This window comes from Biomphalaria glabrata, chromosome 3, assembly GCF_947242115.1.
Source record: "Biomphalaria glabrata chromosome 3, xgBioGlab47.1, whole genome shotgun sequence".
Taxonomy (NCBI): domain Eukaryota; kingdom Metazoa; phylum Mollusca; class Gastropoda; family Planorbidae; genus Biomphalaria; species Biomphalaria glabrata.
In genome coordinates, this window is record NC_074713.1 from 17,201,639 (window position 1) to 17,222,813 (window position 21,175).

Below are 21,175 nucleotides of genomic sequence, written 5' to 3' on the forward strand. Positions count from 1 at the left end.
CATGTCCTAACTTGTCTTTATTTATCCGCAGCCTCCCTCAGGTGTCTGCCTTTGTGCTTAGTGCTATTCAGCACCGCACTTGCCTATTTACCTGCCTATTTGCTGTTCAGTGTCTACTCGACACTACTCAACTATTTAGCGGATTATTTACCTGCCTATTTATTTGGCATTGTCCGCCTAGTCAATTGCCTATTTGATATTGAGTATCATCTCCTGCCTACATGGATCTACTCAACTCTACTACTTGGCGCTATCAGATCTACTTGCCTGCCTATTCGAAAGCCCACCTGTCAACTTATCAGGTGCGACGTCCCTATAGACACAGATCTGTGCAAGACATCATAGCTACGCCAAACCCTCTGCAACTCACTGGACTTATCCTGCTCACTACGCTGCCCACGGCAGATCCGCTCTGCCCGCAGTAACCTTGTGCCCACGGTAGCCAGCCACCCGCCCTACTGTGCCCACTACAGATATTAGAACTTTGGATTGAGACTCCACAAGAACTATATCACCGGCGTCCCTCTACCCGCTAGAGCGCCACCTCCAGCTGCAGAACCTCAAGCTAGGACACAGCCAGCTGCGACATCAACAGGACAACCAGCTAAGTTCAGAAGACAAAGTGACATACTCTCTTATTAAGTGCAATAGTGATGATTAAATACATTATTGCTTAGAGATAGATGCAAACCCTCCCCCTTTTTATTCTTTTATGTAAATATTTATGTAAATAAATATTCTTCAATTTAACTCTTGTATCTCTCTTTCATTGCTTGTCTCGTTGCGTGCCTGCTCCCGATTTATATGATGATGGGTTGGTGTGTGATAACTGCAAAAATAATCATCCCCTAGACATTAAACGCGCCAAACACACGTCACTTTCCCCAACCTGTCACAAGATCTATGGGGCAGATGATGTAAAGGTCATCTGTTTCTGTGGCCCATGATGGTGTCATGTGGCCAGAACAATGACCAACTGCCTTTACTTTTTTTCCTGACTTATGTCAGGTACCCATTAGAGCTGGGTGGACTCATAGGAGCCCAAGGATCCCAAAATTAAAAATCCCAGTCTTCACCAGGATTCGAACCCGGGACATAACATGTATGTAAAGCCAATGGTACTATATTTTTGATATATAAATATAATAATTTTTTTTAAAGTTTTGTATTAATGTAGCCTAAGCAAGAAACAATTTTATTTTACAGTACAGGAAAAATTAATTCTTGTTTATTTTGTGATAAAAATCTCAATTCTAAAATATTCACAATTTGACCAACAATTTTTTAGATCTTTACTCAGCCTCTATATTAATGGATGAATTGTTAATATTCTAAAGATATTTCTTACATGTGTAATGCCAACTCTAATTTCTCTGTTCACAGGGTTAGATCCCTTGATCATATCCCCTGCAGCAGATGTCTTAAGAAATCCCCCTAGTGAACCCTTGATGAATCCTGATGCTAGTAGTGCTAATACATCTTCTAAGCGAGCAGGTTTTACTTTGGCTGAAAATAAAAAAAACTTCAGTTTTATCAAAAAATTCAGTTCCAATTTACTATGTAAAAAAAAATAAAAAATTAAACTAATAAGAATCCTGAAGAAGAAGAAATTGAGCATGAAATAAATTTAGCTTACCTGTTGGCTGCTTGGGGGCCTGAGCAGTGGCCATTAGATTTCCCAGAAGTTTAGCTATAGTACATCTGACATCATAGTTGGATCCATCCAAGGCCCTGATGCAAAGGGAGGCAACAGTTTCCAGTTCTGTAGTACTCATGAAGGGAACTTCATTTACTAGCTCATTCATACACTAGACAGACAAGAATTTTGATTTATATAAGTCAGTTGAAACACATTAGTAACTGTTGTCCCATTTTGTATCACACTTTACACATTATTTATTCTTTCTGTAATATGAGTTCAGCATTAAAAATAAAATCTTTTTTTTTAAACGTACCTTAGCTGCAGCTTGCCGAACTGCCATGGATCTATCCGTCATGGCCTGCCTACAGGCTTTATAAATATCTTTATGTGTGCTTGACCCTGCTGACCCCAGGCCAGAAACTAATTTCTCCAAAGTTTGCATAATTTCAAACCTGCCTTGAGACTTAATTTAAAAAAAAAAAAAAAAAAAAAGCATTAGATAAACAATTGGATATGTGATTGTGTCTTACTTCCAAGGATCTCTTTAAGTTCATATTTAGCAATAAGATCAGATTAAGAAACGATAAAAAGAATATATATGTTAATGAGAGTACCGATTTCAATATCAGGTTGAGAAAACTGAAAATCAAAGACTAGAAGCTCTATAAGACATAGTACCAATTAAATAATCTATAGCATTTTACATCTATAAGAATAGCGCTCCCCCTTTGCAACTTCTCATTTGACTAAAGAGGCCAATCCTTGAAACACAACTGTGGTGACAGATTGGTTATAATTAATAATTTATTGGAGTATTATGGACAAGGCATTCAGGCACAAAAGAAAAAACTAAACATTCCTTTAAATCTTCTCAAACATACCCCCTCTCCCTAAAGGCCCACAAAAAGAGATTGGGCCATATTGCACTGCACATGCTTAACCATGAAATAAGTGCAATACAAAAATAATTGTGAAAACAAAGTGCGATTCTAAAGTCTCAGTCTCTAAAACTGAAATAAAACAACAGTAAGAGCAAACCTTCGGTATCAGTCGTGAAACAAAGAGTGCTATGACACTGTTTTAAATCAAAAGCTGTTGTCCTTCATTGGAAATGACAATTAACATTGGTATCAACAACATTTTCCACAGTGATGGATTGGTCATAGTGGACCAGACCTCACAATATTGGACTTTCAGCCATGGAGCTATATCAAAGATTGAGTTTATGCAATCCATAACAATTACACAACGCTCAAAGAAATTGAAGAAGCAACTTTATAAGAATTAATAAGCAGCAATCAAGAAGTCATCTGTAAATTTTATTCAAGTTTCAGCAAATGCTGCAAGCTGTGTTTGGAGCAAGAATATAAATAGGTATCATTGTTACTATAAAATTGCTTATTATTTACTATTATTTATTCTTACTGTTCTTGTGTTATGGTGTGCATAAAAGTAACTCAATACATTTAGTTTGCCCTTTCTTTTGTTTTATTATAGTTTTAGAGACAGAGACACAATGTATATTTTTCCCATTGTTTTTCTTTTCTTTTCTTTTTTTTTTTGTTATTATTATTACAGTTACTATAACCACCTTGCCTCTTAATGTGTTTAAAAAAAAAATTACCTCTGCATTTTTCAATGATTTGATCAGACTCTGTACTGTGTCCTCATAGGAGCGCCCTGTCATACGCCCAAGTTTTTCATACATGGCTCCCAGGCAAGCGATTGCTGCCCTATTATCCAAATGAATACAATTAAGAATAGCTATAAAAAACAATTTTTTGTAATGTTTTAAAAAAGTGTTTAAACTAGTATTTGTCAACTTTGAATGTATTGCATGTGCCTGATCTTTATTGGGCACTAGAGCTTTTCTATGTACTAATTATTGTAAGAAAAATATTGTTAAAAATTTGTTCAATTACTTTGTACTATTAGTTTGCTAAAGAGAACATGATTAACACATTTTTTAACATTAACCATCCATAGTATTTAACTTGTGTTATGTAGTCAATGTTAGGAAAAAATAAGAAGAAAGAAAATTGATTGCTTTTGTAGAATGTAACCAACTGGGGATAAGTTTTTTTTTTAATATTTTAATTTATAAGCTATGATTGCAACCCCTTACAACTCCCCCCCCCCCCAAATATTATGACATTTTTGACTGGACAATAAATATTTGTATTTAGTCTATTCCTTTCTATTGATAGTAGTCAAAATTGAGTGCAGAGCACTGCACAATATATTAATAAATATATTTTCCTATTTTCAATTACTGTGAAAAAGAATTATAAATATCTTTCAAAGGTTTTTAATTAATCTGTCTAGATACTGTACTTATTTATTTACTTATTTAACTGATATAATAAAAAATGACCAAACAAATTACAGTCTAGATGGTAGATAGCTTGGAGAGTCATCCTTAGACTTTATGATGTCATTGCATTTGTTGATGGTTTCAAACAGATCAAAGGTATCCCCTACACTAAATATAAGGGCCAGGCACCGGGCTAAAAGTTTTCTAGTAGGAGGACCTGGAGACTCTGAGATCTGTGATGTCAATTGCTCAACCAATCGTTTCTGGCTTCCTTTAATATCAGACTGAAAATATAGAAATGAGAATAATCATTGGTCACTGAAAGGATAAATCAGCAAAACAAAAAAACAAAACATTATAATGCCATCTACAATTTTGACATGTAAATTCAAGAAGCCCTTAAATATAAATGTATTTGATATACTCCTTCAATGGAACACTCAGTGACACAAATTTCTAAAATTTATTTTGTCTCATTAGTTGCAGCCTACAATGATAAAACACCTTTATTCTTCTAGATGCAAAAACTTCTTTTCATTCTTTGTCCCCCCATTTATTTGGTACAGTTAGTGAGAAGCTCCCCCTTTCACCTCTTCAACACACACTAGCATTTATTTGGCTCATCCAAACACACAATGCATGCTAAACATATTCACAACACTGGCAATAAAACTCACAGATTTTTTAAAAATGGAAGTATCTGATGGCTTTTATAAAGTGATATTTATTTTTACAGAGTTTATAACAGTAACAAAAAAAGGAAGAGAAAAAAAAATTGATGAACTTGTTGTATGATCAAACTTGAAAAATGGAAAAAGAATGAATTGGTGTTCAGCAAAAACAGGCAGACAAAGAAAATGTGTGGATACATAATCAAAGAATGGACAGACCAGTAACTGGAAGAGATTCTACTTAAGACAGAGAGGAATGAAAGAAGATGGTTGACAGATCATGTGTAGAGCCCCAACAGTTTGACAGACAAAGGAATAGGAAACTTTTTAAAATCTTGAGTCACCATGGCTTACTAAAAAAATAATGGGCAAGCATGGACATACAAGCGGGTAAGTCTAATGATAAGGACATAATTAGTTTCATTGTCACCATGTCCTTTAGTTATTTATTTGGATGTTTCCAAAATTGTGCTAATTGAAAGTAACTTAGATGAATGCCTTTTGGGAAAAGGGCTAATCAATTTTTTTTAAAATTAATTTTGTTTGTTATTTTTACATCATGATAAAAATTAGTAAAGAGCAATAAGGAAGTAATTAAATAGGGGAAATTTTTAGCAAGGACTAATATTGCCTAAAAATAACTAAAGTATAACCAATGATTAATAGATCTAGCTTTTTTTAATTTTTAAAACTCAGAAAAAGAGAAAAGAATCACAGGCGTGTGTGTGTGTTTAGAAAAGTAGAAAAACAAAAAGATGTGGAAAGTGGAAAGAAAAAAGTAGTGCAGAGAAAAGAAGATCAAAATGTCTATAATGACACATGATGGACAGACTGAAGGAAAGCTTAAAAGATAAATTGTCATGTCTCTTTCAGGTACAAACATCTCATATGATTGGACAGAAAGTAAACAGCAAAGTAAATAACAAAGTGAAACTAAGGGGGAAAAAAAAGAAAATGACCATTAACATTAAAAAGAAACCAAGTATCTATATGGGAAGTTATAACAAAGAGAATAAAAGCATCAAAATGAAGGAAGCCATGTAAAGAATGAATAGAAAGATATAATGCTAAAGGAATGCAGAATATGAATGAAGTAAGGAGCCCAGAGGCAGATGTGCTTGATTAGATCAAATCTTGGAGGAATAGTTTTGTGCATAATAAATAGGTTTAGCACTTTCAATTCATGATTTAATGTTCCTCTCTAGCCAACAATCCAACAAAACACAACAGTTAGATATTATTAGGTCTAGCACTTTTCTGTTTTGTACATAGAAGTTCAGATTGGAGAATGTCAACTTCAAAAATTCATTCATGAATATCAATGACAATATGGACAATTACTTATTAAATTTTTAATTTTTTTTTTAATTTTAAAGACACTAATGTGTTGTCTCTTTCTGACACACAGTGAGGAGCACTGTGATTAAATCCCATGTATTATCCACAATCACAACATATTTGAAAGCCTATGATTGCTCTGAAGCTTCCCCCACACACACACTTTTGCCATTTAAAAAGAAGTGAAGGGGTGAGAAGACAGACAGCCCTGGTCCTCTCGACCTTTGAAGGACACTGCATGCATAATACAAACGTTGTTTACCCAGCACAATGATCTAGCCAACACCTTCCCCCTCCCCTTCCCCAAATCAATTACGTTTCTTCCCAGTTCATCTATCAATGAGCCACGACCAATAAATCAGACGGCCTAGAAATAGACTATTTTTCGGGGATAAAGTAAGAAAAAGCAGGAGAAAAAAGCGAGAGAGGCTGGATCCATGGGTAGGGCAGGACGTGGGTGATTTGTTGTCTATCTAGGTCCTGGATCAGCCAGACGCTTCAATGAGAAGATATTGGCATGTCGGGACGACAGAGTGTCAACATGGAGGGAGATACCAGGGTGTGGTAATAGGCTCACAGACAAGACGGAAGCCGTCGCAGCCCCCTTACGAGTACATACAGGGTATGTGCGGGAACACTGAGAACCAATCGATATGTCGAGGTGTTGGGAAACACTACATAGTGGCGGGTCTATACAAAGACACGACAATGAAAGTATTAAAACGATATCAGAAACACAGCAGTCAATTGCGCAACAGACATGCGACACAACGGCTTTCACATTTGGCAGACCAAAAAAAGAAAGGGTGCGGGGTGGGTAATGTGTGACAAACTGAAATAAGTGTTCGTACCGCCACACTAAGCTTATTATTTGTACAAGTAAGGCAACAAGGTCAAAGTGAGATTGCTTGACAGGTTTCGGGTGTTCTGAAGATTTGTTGCCACCGTATGTCCATGATTATGCCAAAGAAGATAGCGAATAAAGTAGGGACAAGTACACAGTCTTGCTTCACATTTTCTATTGAAAAAATGATCAGACAGGCCTTTTTGTCCCACTAAAGAGTTAGTCGGTCAAGTAAAACTGGTGCAAAGATCTTTCCTACTACTGACAGAAGTGTAAAGGCTCGATAGTCGGAGCAGTTAGACTTGTCACTCTTTTAGTAAAGGGATATGATAACAGCATCTCCATGTTCAGATGGAACAACGCACTTCTCCCAGCATAGAGCGAGCAAGTCTGTTAGCCTCTTGAGTTAAGGGCAACACTTCACATTTAAAATATTTCAGCCGGTAGTCCATCGGAGCCAGGTGTATGTGTTTTCTGAAACTTCCTCAAACGCCGGTCAATCAAGCGCTCCTATCTCTCATATATATAGTAGTATTCACCTCAAACCCCCAATTGGCTACTCTCACGGTATTTATTGACTATAGTTTTCCATTTAGTTTTTGTTTATTGGAAAGGGGGGGGGGTTTAATGATATTAACCTCAAACATCTCTTATCTACGCTCCTGGAACGTAGTGGCTGTAGCTTTGCGGGGGAGGGGATTTATCTTATCTTATATAATACAGACATTACTTCAAAAAAGAAGATGATTACGTCCTACGCGTCATGCATTTAGTCATACATATTAACCAATGACTTAAATTCTGCCAAGTCACTGGTTTTCCTGGCTAGCTAAGGCAACCCATTCCATGCTCTAATAGCACTAGGGAAGAAGGAGTATTTGTACAAATTCGTCCTAGCATACGGGACGAGGAATGTGCCTTTATCTTTGTGTCTTTCAGAGTATTTTATTAAATTTTGTTTTTGCATTTGAAGATTATGGTTCAGTGTTTTATGTATAGTTGCTACTTTACTTTTGAGTCTTCTGTCCTGAAGGCTTTCTAAATTTAGTGATTTTACTAAAGGTGTTACTCTGGTTAAGTGTGAATATTCGTTTGTTATGAATCTCACTGCTCTATTTTGTGTCTGTTCCAGTTTCTTAATGTTTTCTTGAGTTGAGGGGTCCCAAACGGAGGATGCATATTCTATTATTGGCCCAATCAAAGTTAAATAACATTTTAGTTTTATGTTCTTATTTGATTTATAGAAATTTATAGAAATTTCAATACGTGGATTCCATGGACATATATATATAAAAATATATAACTTATCTTATATAATACAGACGTTACTTCAAAAAAGAAGATGATTACGTCCTACGTGTCATGCATTTAGTCATGCATATTAACCAATGACTTAAATTCTGCCAAGTCACTGGTTTTCCTGGCTAGCTCAGGCAACCCATTCCATGCTCTAATAGCACTAGGGAAGAAGGAGTATTTGTACAAATTTGTCCTAGCATATGGGACGAGGAATGTGCCTTTATCTTTGTGTCTTTCAGAGTATTTTATTAAATTTTGTTTTTGTATTTGAAGATTATGGTTCAGTGTTTTATGTATTATTGCTACTTTACTTTTGAGCCTTCTGTCTTGAAGGCTTTCTAAATTTAGTGATTTTACTAAAGGTGTTACTCTGGTTAAGTGTGAATATTCGTTTGTTATGAATCTCACTGCTCTATTTTGTGTCTGTTCCAGTTTCTTAATGTTTTCTTGAGTAACCAAGGTTAAATAACATTTTAGTTTTATGTTCTTATTTGATTTATAGAAATTTCTTTTAATAAATCCTAATGCTTTGTTTGATTTTTTTGTAGTTTCATCAATATGTGGATTCCATGACAGTTTTTCATTTATTATAACACCTAGGTATTTTGCGTTTTTAGTCTGTGTTACTGGTTTGCCATGAATAAGATAAGTGGAATTAATTAGTTTTAGTTTTTTTGTTACTCTTAACAACTGACATTCTTTGGGTAGAAAGACATGCTCCAATTTGATTCCCATTTCTGTAATTCATCTAATTCTCTTTGTAAAATATCTGTGTCTTGTGTTGTTTTTATTGTTCTATATATTATGCAATCGTCTGCAAATAATCTGACTTTTGTTCCTGAGGTAACGCAATTTGGTAAATCATTAATGTAAATTAAGAATAGTAGTGGACCTAAGACAGTTCCTTGAGGTACACCTGAGTTTCATTGCATGGGGGGGGGGGGGGAGGAGGGGGCTTTAGTGTACGCCCATGCTGCACGAAGAGACAACCATCAGTAATTCGTAGGTAGACAAACACAATTATACCAAACAGAAAAAAAAAGTCTAATTAACATGGAAAGAACATACTAGGTATCGAAAAGTATGGCATACTAAATTGTTCATAATTTTAAAATATTTAATTCATTTCGGGTATCGAACCCGTGACTCCGTCAGCCGCTTTAACGTATGATTTTTCTGATTCGGCCAGCAGGCAAGGCATATTTGTGCGATTATTTTTGGTATGTTCATTATAAAGAAAATTAAGATCTAACACTAGACCTAAAATTCTGATTTAGAAAATCTTAAGCTCTAGTAGATCTATTTCTAGATGTAGAATATAGATGTAATCTAGATTCTAGATTTACGTACAAATATTGACTATGATAGGCCTTCAAATCTAGACTTACAAGACGAGGCGCACAATTTCCCTGAACAGTACTGTATTATACTCTTGAATCAATAATGCCTAACATTCGAAAATTCCCGAGTGCGATAGTCTTTTTAAGAACGCGATAGTCCTTTCAAAACCTTTGTTGGATCTAGTATCTAGCCAAATTTACATTTATTTATTTTTTATATTGAAAAATTAAAAAGGCCAAACTAGAATTTTTCCCATGTGGCCAACGAGCTAGTAATTCTTTTCTCAGCGATATACATCAACTGTTTAATTTCTAGGAAAATCGTTAGAGCCTTTTTTTTTTTAGATCAGCTGTTTAGTTCAATCTTGAATAGAGGCATTGTAAAAAAAGACTTGCTATCAATAATTATCCCAACAAAAATAAAATAAATAAATTGTGAAGCTACGAACTACCCGAATCAAATTTAATCCCAGTATCAAGTTTGGCTTAGTGTAACCACAGTCGTACTACCGATTAAAAAAAAAAAGTCTATGGATTCAAGAGCAGAATAAAACCAGGCTTACAAACACCAGGTTGACATGACCTAAGGAAATCGTATTTCAACAGAATGCTTAAGTTTTGTAGGCCAGAGAATTATTGAAAAAAAAAAAAAAAAAAAGACTTCGTTGATGAAAAACATTTAAACTCTAAAAAAAAAAAAAGGTACATTCTTTAAACTTAGAACGTCTTTTACAGCAAACTGAGGTAAGAGATTACTATCGGACAGACAAGGCAATGGCTTCCATTCACATGGTGAAAGATGAGTGCAGTATTTCACGTGACTACGCAGACCCAGTTGCACCCTTTTTACCACTTCTGATGCAGACAAAAGTCGTTGCCGGGGTGCTCTTTTCGCTTTCTTCGGGTTTCAAGTGTGGATTCCGCGGCTTCGTGGGAGCTCTTCAGCTGCTGTTTCAGATTTGATACTAGTTGCTTGCCAGTGAGGCGCCGTGTTGATTTGTAAAGCGCTTTTAATTGGCACCTCTATTACCCTATAATCCTTAGCTATATAGCGAAAAAAATATCGTCTTGAACATGCGTCCATCCTTCATAAGGAAGCGTGGTCAAGAGGCTAAGTGCGCTTGAACTTGGCTACCTAGATGGGGGCTCGAGGTTCGACACCCGACTCGGGCAGAGTTGAGTTTACTGAGCGCCTAAAACCAACTCCTAGATACCCCCTCCCCCCCACTGGTCCACAAATGAGATTGGACCAAAGCGCTCTGAGCATGCTATAAGCATGAAAGTAGCGCTATATAAAAGCTATAATAATAATAATAATAGGTGTCCGGCCCAAAGCAGCTATCGAAGAGTAAGTAGAGCCTCTACGCAGATAGCAACACAGATTTATCCTCGCCTTTCAGTAACAACTACATCGGGTTTGATTGTCTTTTAACCTAATTGATAACTTTGTTTTTTCAAGCGCCACCTTAATTGAAGTAAGCCATAGAATCTACATTCGTTTGTAATGGACAACATTCAGAGTGTAAAGAAGATCCCTCTTTTAATGTACCGGTATAATCACATTCCACTGTTTGTATTTAATATTGGCCGGTTATAAGAATATCCATCTTAAAGTTTAGATGTATATTAAAGAATAAAGCTGTCAACCCAACGCAGAATACAAAATTGACTTACGCAGTCACGTGACAAGTATCGTGGCTGAACATTTCTTTTGAACTATTGTTTTTCCACTGTTACATTGACTCCCCCCTCCCCCACGTTTCTCCCAATGCCTGTTACGAATAATAAAAGGCTAAAGTGCTGTTGGCTTCAATGACTCAATGTGATCTATGAATAGATTCTGGGGCTTGTTAAATATCAAGCAGGAGGAGAGCATATTGGTCACCCTGCTGTGACGTCAGATGCTAACTCCAGAAACAGATTCCCTCGTGAGCACAGCGGTATAAGATTGTAGAAGATGAACTTCATTTGTATTTAGACTCTCTACCAAAGAAGTTTTATGTTTCGACTCTTCACTATTAGTGCTTGTAAGACTTTATCAAAGATCGAGATCTATCTTTGCCACACAATACTTTTGTTTTTTTACAATTACTTTTGTAACAAATATTTGTGCAAGATACTTGTTAGTCACTAGGATTACTTTGTTTGTTTTCGACATTTTTGAAACCCCAAATGTCACAGCATAAAAAGTTACAATGAGGCATCTTTATCCTACAATTAGATCTCTGAACTACTGAACAGTGTGCACGATTTAAAACGTAAATACGACTAACGATTGAGCTTTAGTTCAAACCCACTGGGAGATGAATAACAATACGAAGACCAGTAAAAGACCACAAGTTCAAAAATATAGAACACCTTCTCAACGTAGTGATAAAAAATCTTTAGCACATGAAGCTAGTAGGTAAACGTCCATCTTGCCATAGTGTAGTACTAAATAGTGGAGTTTGTATCTCAGTGGTGACTTGTGTTGACCGCTACATTCTCGTCAACGTTCATGCACAGCTAAGAGAAGCCAATGTTACTGTTAACATTCTCGCCCCCAGACACCAACACGCACAATCCTAGACACGATCAGAGGGAAAGAATGTGCCAGCAGCCAGTGCCTTTATAATGGAGAGGGAAATAGCAACTCTCGCCAACTGTACCACCCACATACCAACGTGTTTCTTTACGTTCTAACGACATACCGCCCGCCGTATCATGTGGAAATAGTACGGTCAACAAACGCAACAATATTTAACGAAACATAAAGAGATGTGCATAACAAATACAGAAACCAAGAAACGAGCGCACAAACATCATCACACTGAAATATCACAAGCTAAGTTACTAAGTGACCGAAGTAATACAAGCACACATAATGAATGTACAAAATAATTGAGTGTCCCAATTGTACTCGTGTTAAATAAAAGCATACCTTTTGTGGAAGAAAATTAGAATTTAGAACTCTACCAGTTTATACGATTTTCTTTTTTCACTGGCAATTCAATCAGCGTCTTGTCAAAATTACAACTTGCCTCATAAATATTATTTAAACGATAAAAGCCAAACATTAACATATTTGATACGGCATGTGCCATATTTAAAACTTTTATATAGTTCGTCCATCGTGGTTCGATGATGACCACTTTGTCATCCAGGAGGCTGAGGGCTTTGCACTGGGGTTTTATGCCTCCTAATGTGGCTGGTGAGACCTATGTGAGTGTGGAATGTTCGGCTGCACACTGGGCAGTTTATTCCTGCTGGAGCTAGTGTCGTGGGCCTTGCTTTTCTCTGGCGTTTTTCTTCTTCCAGCGTTGTTCTCTTTTCCTCAGCAACCTGTGCGCCAGTTTTCACAGCGCGACGCCATGATGCTCTGTCATGTGCCTCTGTCTCCCAGGTGGCTGGGTCTATGCTGAACGCCTTCAGATAAGCTTTTAGGGTGTCCCTGAAGCGTTTTCCTTCGCTTAGTTGGCCAGGAGTCGTTTAGGGATGCAGTGGCCTGCCATTCTGCAGACGTGTCCTGCCCATCGCAGCTGGGACTGCATCAGGATTGTATGGATGCTTAGCAGACCCGCTCTTCGAAGGACTTCAGTATCTGGTATTTTGTCTTGCCATTTGACATTCAGTATTTTTCTTAGACATGTCATGTGGAAGTGATTCAGTTTCTTTGCATGTTTTCTGTACACTGTCCACGTTTCTGATGATGCACTGACCTTGGCGATACGCAGGTCGATTTCATTATCAATCTTTCCGTTTCTGGAGAGTGTGCTGCCAAGATATGTGAATCTGTCCACTGCGTTTATATCATGTCCATTTATCTTGATGCTTGGATCCGAGTAGGCTTTCCCAGGAGCAGGTAAAAATAAGACTTCAGTCTTATTTGTGTTAATGGTAAGGCCAACGTCTGAGCATGCTCCTGAGAAGTCACTGACAATGCTCTGCAGATCATTTTCAGAGCAGGCATTTAGGGCACAGTCGTCAGCAAATAGCAAGTCCCTGATTACTGCTGAATTTGTTTTTCAGTTTGCTTTGAGCCGCTTCGGGTTGAATAGGCCACTTTTATATTCAAAAAGCAATAAACAAGTCTTTAACGAGGATGTGTTTAATTTGGTCGCTGACAACTCCATAACACATGGATTATCCAAAGCGCTCAGCGGGCGCTAAAATCAAGACGCCACTAAAAAATCAATTAGGAGACTTGAAGTTACTAACAGAACAACGGCGCTGAAGAGAAAAAGAGCTCTCGCGAGACTGGCTTAACTAGCAGAGACCACCACTACCGATAAACACAAAGATAAAAGCGGAGACATAATCGGGAGTTCCCAAACCGACTGACTGTGAATGCCATTGAGTTATCAGCACAGCTTGTCTCATTATCTCCTGGCTTTAGAGGAGTTAAGGTCACTTAGGGACTGCTTATCCACGTCATTAAAGTAATCGGGTGGATAACTTGGACCTAACACAAAGCACGCGCAGCTAGTTTCTGTCATCCTTCAGTATATTTAAATAGAAAAAAGAAGTGATTTTTTTTATTATAAAAGAACCTCATTGAAAAGTCTTTATACACAAACATAACAAAAGACAAATAAAAAAAAAAAAAACGAACCCTAAAATCCGAGTTAGATAAAACTGGACGTTAGAAAAAAGAAGAAATGGCAACTAAAGAGAAGTTAGAAGCACTTTGTTTATAGAAGTTGGAAATTCTAAGCATTTTTTTTTAAATAATCTGGAAATTCTAAATATTTTTTGTTTATATTAGCTGGAAATTCTAAAGCTTCTTTAGTTTGGAACTTGGAACCATGGAATGAACAAAATTAGTTGTTTTTTTCAAAATGAAAATATTACAATGATAATTATCACACTTACAAATAAAGGAATAATACAAATTTTTAATTTATATTTGTGTTTCCATCAGAATCACTTTGTATTCGAGGTGACGCAAGAGACAACAGGGATAACGACGGTGGGGAGTATTGTTTTACTAAAGGCCGAGACAACGACACTCAAATACTACAGGCTTGAAAACAAGGGTAAGAATGTCTCGAATCGGTGGTACTGGGCCACAGAAATATGTAAGCCGAGTAGCGCTTGTTTATGATGTTGAGCTCAGGCATCTGAAATTTGAAGCAGACAATTCGTAGACTAGAACAACTAGAAGACTTGTTGCCTTTGATGCAATGATGAGGGCACTCTATTAGACAATGCGTTACTGCTATGACAAAGTAAACCAAATGACTCACTAATTACCAATGCGTTTTATTGAGCAGCTTTGGTGAGCTGTAAGGGATGAATGGTCATGTACTCTGTCCTCGTGTCTTCAATCAATAGTGAGTGTGGACAGCTTGTGGTCAATGTCACCTTACCAGTGTAGGTCAGTTATTCATACATGCGACGAGAAGATATCGGTGCTGGGGCCTAACTCCTGCGTGAATATTTTGTGGAGAGACTAATATGTTTGTTATGTTTTTGAGAAAAGAAGATTATATAATGTGTGTGACAATCAATCTCTTCGGAATAGTAACGTACATCCAACTTTGACGGCGCATATACTAATTATATCTGAATGTTGTAGTTCAAGAATTGTATGAAACATTGTGAATTTGATGTTGTGATACTTGTAGCTTGACTGTTCTACACGTGAACCAGTGGCTAATGATAGCAAGAAGAATCAAATTAGAAAATGGCTAAAACTGAAATAGCCCACGAGCAATTAAAAAATTTCTTGTGACAAACAAAAGAAAAGATGTTCGTGTGATTAAAGTCAATGCATGACTGGCTTTGTTATTTTAATAAAAAGAAACAGAAACATTTCATTTTGGGAGAGGCTTATCTGTGCATACATATACCTATCAATTCTAGCCAGCAACAATAAAAGCAAAACAAATATTTGAACATAACAAAAGTAATGAATCAGGCATGAAAAGTAGACCGATTGTAAAAGAAGATATCTAAAATCCAAAGCCACTACACTCACTAGATTGAAGTAATGACCAATGTATATTAGGCTTTAGCGATAGTCCACAATGCACACAACAAGCAAAAAAAAAAAAAAATTAAAAAAATTAAAAATTCAAAAAAAAAAAAAATCAGTGCTTAAATGTGATGTCAACTAAACCCCCAAAGCCTTAGTTTCAATACAGCTTGCTTACTGTTAATTATGCAATCATTTTTCGTGTATTTCAATGTGCCGAGGAGATGTCTAACATGATACAAGTAAGTTATATACATTCAATAACCAAATTTTAACGCTTTAAAAACAAATGAATTTTTTTCAACTACAGCAGGAAGGTGCAAACAGCGCGTGGATCTAGTCTTTTAATGCTACTATACACACACTAGGGCAGAGGATTCTTTGTTTCCAGTACACTTACGGAGAGCTATTTCTAGACTAAAGCCTGTCGATGGTGTTGTATAGCTAGCAAAACGACCAAACACATTTATTATCTCTCACACACACATTTAATCTCTCTCTCTCTCTCACACATTTAATATCTCTCTCTCTCTCTCTCCAGTCAAGGTCAGACACCATTCAGACAGAGCTGGATCTCTTGAGATTTCAGTTCAGACGTCAAATCACGAATACAAATCTTATCCACGTGCCTTCGAGCGCTTAACCCCGTGACCACCGCGTCCGATAAAGAAATGAAAGATTTTATTTTTGCTTGTTAAATATATAGCCTAAAAAAAAGGCAACACCCCTATCTCTCATAGCATCTGTTAGTAGCGCTATCGAGTTAAATCCTAAGTGAAAATGAATGCGAACTCTCACTAAGATCTAATCAAGTGTGTACCTGGAAGATCTACATTATAAAACTGACTTGCAGCTGCTGTGGTACTGAATATACCTGCTTAGCTTATTCCTACAAGTCAAAAAAAAAAAATCTATTACCATTCTAGATAACTACAGATAATGGAAACGTTGGTAGCAGGTAGCATTCAAAGATATAGGAAAAAAAATTATTCGCCCATGAGATCATACATATTTCAAAATATTTGCAATTAGAACAACGGTGCTGAGCAGAGAAAAAAAATCTATACATATTCATGTTTTATTTTGGAGTTAAAAATAGAGAAGTGATTTTTTTTAAAAAAGAAAGTCGTTTTAAACGCTGCAGCCTGTCTGAGAGAAAAGGAAGCAGGAACGATAACCACAGATGACAGAAAGTAAAAAAGTGTTTCCTATCAAGCAACTTGCGGTGGTGGTGATGTGAAGAATGAGTGGGAGGGGAGATAACCCTATAAACAGGGGGGAGGGGGGGGGGGAACGTGTGTGTTGTTGTCAGCTGTGATGAGAGTAGAGGGAGAGAAGGAACCGATGTCTGCCAAAGAGATAAGCGAAAAATGAACTGAAACGATCACTTGGCTAAGACTGCACACATCAGTATGAAGAGAAAAGCCTGCTGAGGATAACGGGAATGTCACTAACATTATGTCAGATCAAACACATTTGAAGAGAACAAATCGTGGGTACGTCTCACAATTCCCATATGAATACCAGACATCCCCTTTGTCCTTGTCTAGTTCAGTAGTGAAAAGTCCACAATTTCATAGATTTTATACATTCAGATCATTAAAATATTTTGGATCCTGTTAGCTGGGTGGTAAAACCACTGACTTTTAAAATGAGAGTTCTCTGGTTTGAGCCTTGGAAAAAAAAAATGGGATTTTGAATTTCTGGATCTTTTGGATATTCCTGAATCCACCCAACTCTAACAGGACCCTGCCATTAAAGGTGGTTGGTCATTGTGCAGGCCAAATGGCACCCTTGTTACCCCTCTGCCATAAAAATGACAATTACATCATCTGTTCCATGTATCACAAGGTCTAAAAGGGGAACTTCCCTTTTACTTAACATAAACAGATTCAAAATCATAATTCATAAAGGCTAATACTATTTTTTGTTCAAAACAGTACGGTTATTGTTTTCACTAGTTGAAAACAATAGGTCATGACATGAACCATGGGACTACAAAGCAACAAAGGTAATGTTTATATGTGTCCAGGTATGTAGATTTCTATTTGCTGCATTGGTGAAATCATGAACAAGAAGAAAAAAATAGACAAAGATGTGTAGATATAGAAACTGAGGTCACAAACATCTGTATTGAAATAGATTATAACTTTGTAATATATACCAATCTTACAGGTTTTGCAATTATCAATATGATCAATGGTTGTGTGCACAACATACAAACAAACTTCTAGTCACACAAAAAAGCACTCTAATGTCCATTAGAAATGAATGAATGAAAGTTGTAAGATCCTGAATAAATAAGAAGTTACTAAAATTTGAAAATGTATGAAGCAAGAATGCAAGAAAGTCAAGATTTCATGAACAGTTTACTTACCTTTTGAGATGCGCTTAAAACTTTATCCAAAAATCTCAACCACTCGAATACAAACACTGGTCTCTTTGAATCTGCTATCCTTTTTAGTGCTTCTTCATTCAGAAGTAAACTATGTGCTAACTCCATGTTTACAAACTTTGTTGTTTTTTTTCTTTTTCCAGAGATTCACGTTTGTCTAAGATTAAGAAACACATTTTTTTAATTTACCAAATAAGTAAATTTCACTACTCTTTTATAAGTTGTTTACAGTCTGTTAGGCTCCTCCAAGCTGTGTCTTGTGCAGATAAGTCTAAATGGAGGTAACACTAAAATAAGCAAACCAATTAACACAGGCGAAAGGCCAACAATATAAAGATAGCCAACGCTGATGAACAATGTCGAACAAAAAGTTTAATACATTTAATAATGAAGGGAACAGTCAAATGTCACATTATATAAATATCTACTTAAAAAACTTAAGCTGACCTTACTCTAGAGCTGTCAGTCTTCTGTTTACTTTTCACTAAATCATAAACTTGTTTTACTAGTCGTGTCATTGTCTCTAATAAAAAACCTTTCCCTTTCTATGAAACAAATAACTTTTCGCGCTAAATTCATAACTGAGCCATAACAAATCTGAAAAAAAAAGGGGAAATTGATATATATACTAAAATTATACAAGATTATCTTCTTAAGTTCAAAATAAAAAGCTAATTATACATCTAGGGGGACCAAAAAAAAAAAAACAGTACAAAAACTTTATTTTACCCCATTAGACCTTGTCCTCACAAAAGCTCCCCAAGACTTGTAATAACAATGGATTTTTTTTTTCAAGGATAAACCTATATGAGGTTTTATTTTTTTTTCTTTGAAAGTTGTACTTTCCAAATGTGCATAAGTTTTAAAAATTTTACAATTCAAATTTAATCCTAACATATATATCTAGGTTTCATGAGCCAGCTTTTAAGTAATAAAATTATGTCTTATTGCTTTTAATTATCTGGAAAAAGTTGGGGTTTTTTTTTTGTGGAAACAAAATAAAAACATTCAAGAACACCATTATTGGGTAGTAGTGTTAGATCACTTATTATAGCAAATATAGTTACCGTATTTAAAAGCTACAAACATTTCTTTCAGACAGAAGATAATTATGTCTTAACACTCCTTACACTACAGTGATGGAAGAAAACAGCAGTTTGAAGGGAGGAGGAGAAATTCAAAACCCAAGACCTTTTATTAGCTGCCCTCCAAAGAGGAAAAGACAATTATTTTTGTGTGGCCTGTCTGTCCGTCCTGTTTAAATCTCAGAAACTAGAAGAGAAAATGAAAATCGGACATCATGATATTTTAGATCATTCAAAACTCTGATGCAACGGATACTTTTTTCTTTTCTGAAAGCCAAAAATCTAATTTTTTAAATCAATAAAGCAAACAGTTTTTTCATAAAAATTCACCATTTTTACAACTATTCATTATTAATAGTAACAAACATTGGAGACTTTTTAGTAAGGGAGAAGATCATTTACCATTTTATAACACATTTATGCAAATGGTTTTAGATTTTTGGTCAAAAAATATTTTTTTTTTACAATAGTATTACTAAGTTATGTAAGTTCTGTCATACTAAATACTACATTTACAAAAAAAAAAATAGAACTTTTATTTTAAAGAGAAAAAATAGATTTACTATGCAAATAAGTCGGACATAATTTAAAACAACAATTAATAAGTAGTTTTTCATATTATCACATGAACTGCAGAGCATCAATACTACCATGGAACACATAACTAAAGGATTTTTTTTTTTACAGAAATGTTTTTTCTTGAGGCTTTGATAAGAGATTGACCCTTTACAAAACAATTAGATAAATTAGGTACTTATTATATATATATACATATATATATATATATAAGACATCAGTTATTCCAGGTTCACATCTAACTTCACATTCACTTTCACCTATCCCTTGGTCTTCTTTTAATGTTCTGTATATTATGCAATCATCTGTGAATAATCTGACTTTTCTTCCTGAACTAATGCAATTTTGGTAAATCGTCATTATGTAAATTAAAAATAGTAGTGGACCTAAGACTGTTCCTTGAGGTACGCCTGAGTTTACTGTTAATACTAATAATAGGGAGAGTATTCTATAGATCTATCTATACTATATTTATATTATACTAATTATGGATAGAATATTATTTATATATATATATATATATACTAATCTATAAAATTCTATAAATATATATATATATATAGTGATATATATAAAATAATAGTCACTGTTATTATAGTGTCTGTATAAATCTAGAATATATATAATATTATATACATACTTAACATATTAAAATTAAACATAGTATATAAATATAGAATAATACAGATCTAAATATAACAGATTTATAACATTTTAACATTATAAGTATTATAACAATTAACATAATATAACTTATAACTATCATACTTTTCATAGTCTAATATTAATTAATATTAATAAGTCTAAGTCTAGAGTCTAGGACTAGATTCTAGATTCTAGATCTATTCTAATCTCTTATTCCTATGTATGTATTCAGTCAGTCTGACTTTGTCACTAGACCTAGACTTGACTAGATCTAGAATAATCTAGATGATAGTAAATCTATCTATACAGTGAGTATACTTATACTCAAGTAGTCTCATAGTCTCAATTCAAGTCTCAAGTCCAAGTCTTGACTCAACTCAACTCAAGTCGAGTCAAGTATTATATATAGATCTAATACTGACTACACACTGTTACACAATAGAGGCCATGGAAAACATCGTTTGAACTACTCACCTCACCAATGCATTGAATTTGTGGATTTAGATCCGATACTCTCTTTATCCATGAAGAAAAATAATAATAATATCTAATAGTCTAGAAGTCTATATATAGATCTAGTGAGACACTCCTAGTAGTAGTAGTGCTAGATAAATCTGAACATCTAGAATTAAGAATACGATCTCTAAAAAATACCAACAAAAGTAGGACAGCTCACTGACTGATGATAACATTGGCCAGAATTTTTCTAAATGCTTTAGAAAGTAAAACTAAATATCGGTCGATATTGCTAAATGCTAATCTTTAATCTTATTTGTAATTCATAAAAAAAGTAACCAATGTTTAAAAATATATATATAAATCTTATATTGGTTCAGTCAACTAAAGTTGAAACTATAAATCCCTGATTTTTTTTCTGGATCTAGACTATGATCTATATTTTCTTAGGATTTTTAAAAAATTAAATTATTAGTTTTCTGAAGATAAATAACTTATGAAATAATCTAGATTTAACTTTATTTAATCAGATTAATTAGCAAAAATGCATTTAGACATATTAACAGCATATAGATCTAAGTACAAACAAAATCTATTTATTAAATGACCCAAAA

At 35.1% G+C, this 21,175-nt stretch overlaps 1 protein-coding gene across 7 annotated transcripts in view; it reads right to left on the reverse strand.

The window, feature by feature from the left end:
• LOC106056938 (HEAT repeat-containing protein 5B-like) overlaps positions 1-20,824 on the reverse strand; it is a 48,482-nt gene extending 27,658 nt beyond the window's left edge. The window contains exons 1-7 of one of the 7 annotated variants that reach the window (XM_056023756.1): positions 20,580-20,824; positions 17,782-17,956; positions 4,029-4,240; positions 3,267-3,375; positions 1,956-2,105; positions 1,637-1,808; positions 1,349-1,506 (exon numbers count right to left, since the gene is read on the reverse strand). In XM_056023756.1, coding sequence (XP_055879731.1) covers positions 1,349-1,506; positions 1,637-1,808; positions 1,956-2,105; positions 3,267-3,375; positions 4,029-4,240; positions 17,782-17,907 — 927 coding nt within the window. In that variant the 5' untranslated portion in view covers positions 17,908-17,956; positions 20,580-20,824. Of the gene's footprint in view, positions 1-1,348; positions 1,507-1,636; positions 1,809-1,955; positions 2,106-3,266; positions 3,376-4,028; positions 4,241-17,781; positions 18,071-18,246; positions 18,377-18,866; positions 19,225-20,579 lie in introns of those variants that run through there. The other 6 variants (XM_013213878.2, XM_056023755.1, XM_013213882.2 and 3 more) reach the window with 6 other exon arrangements.
• Positions 20,825-21,175: the final 351 nt, after the last annotated feature.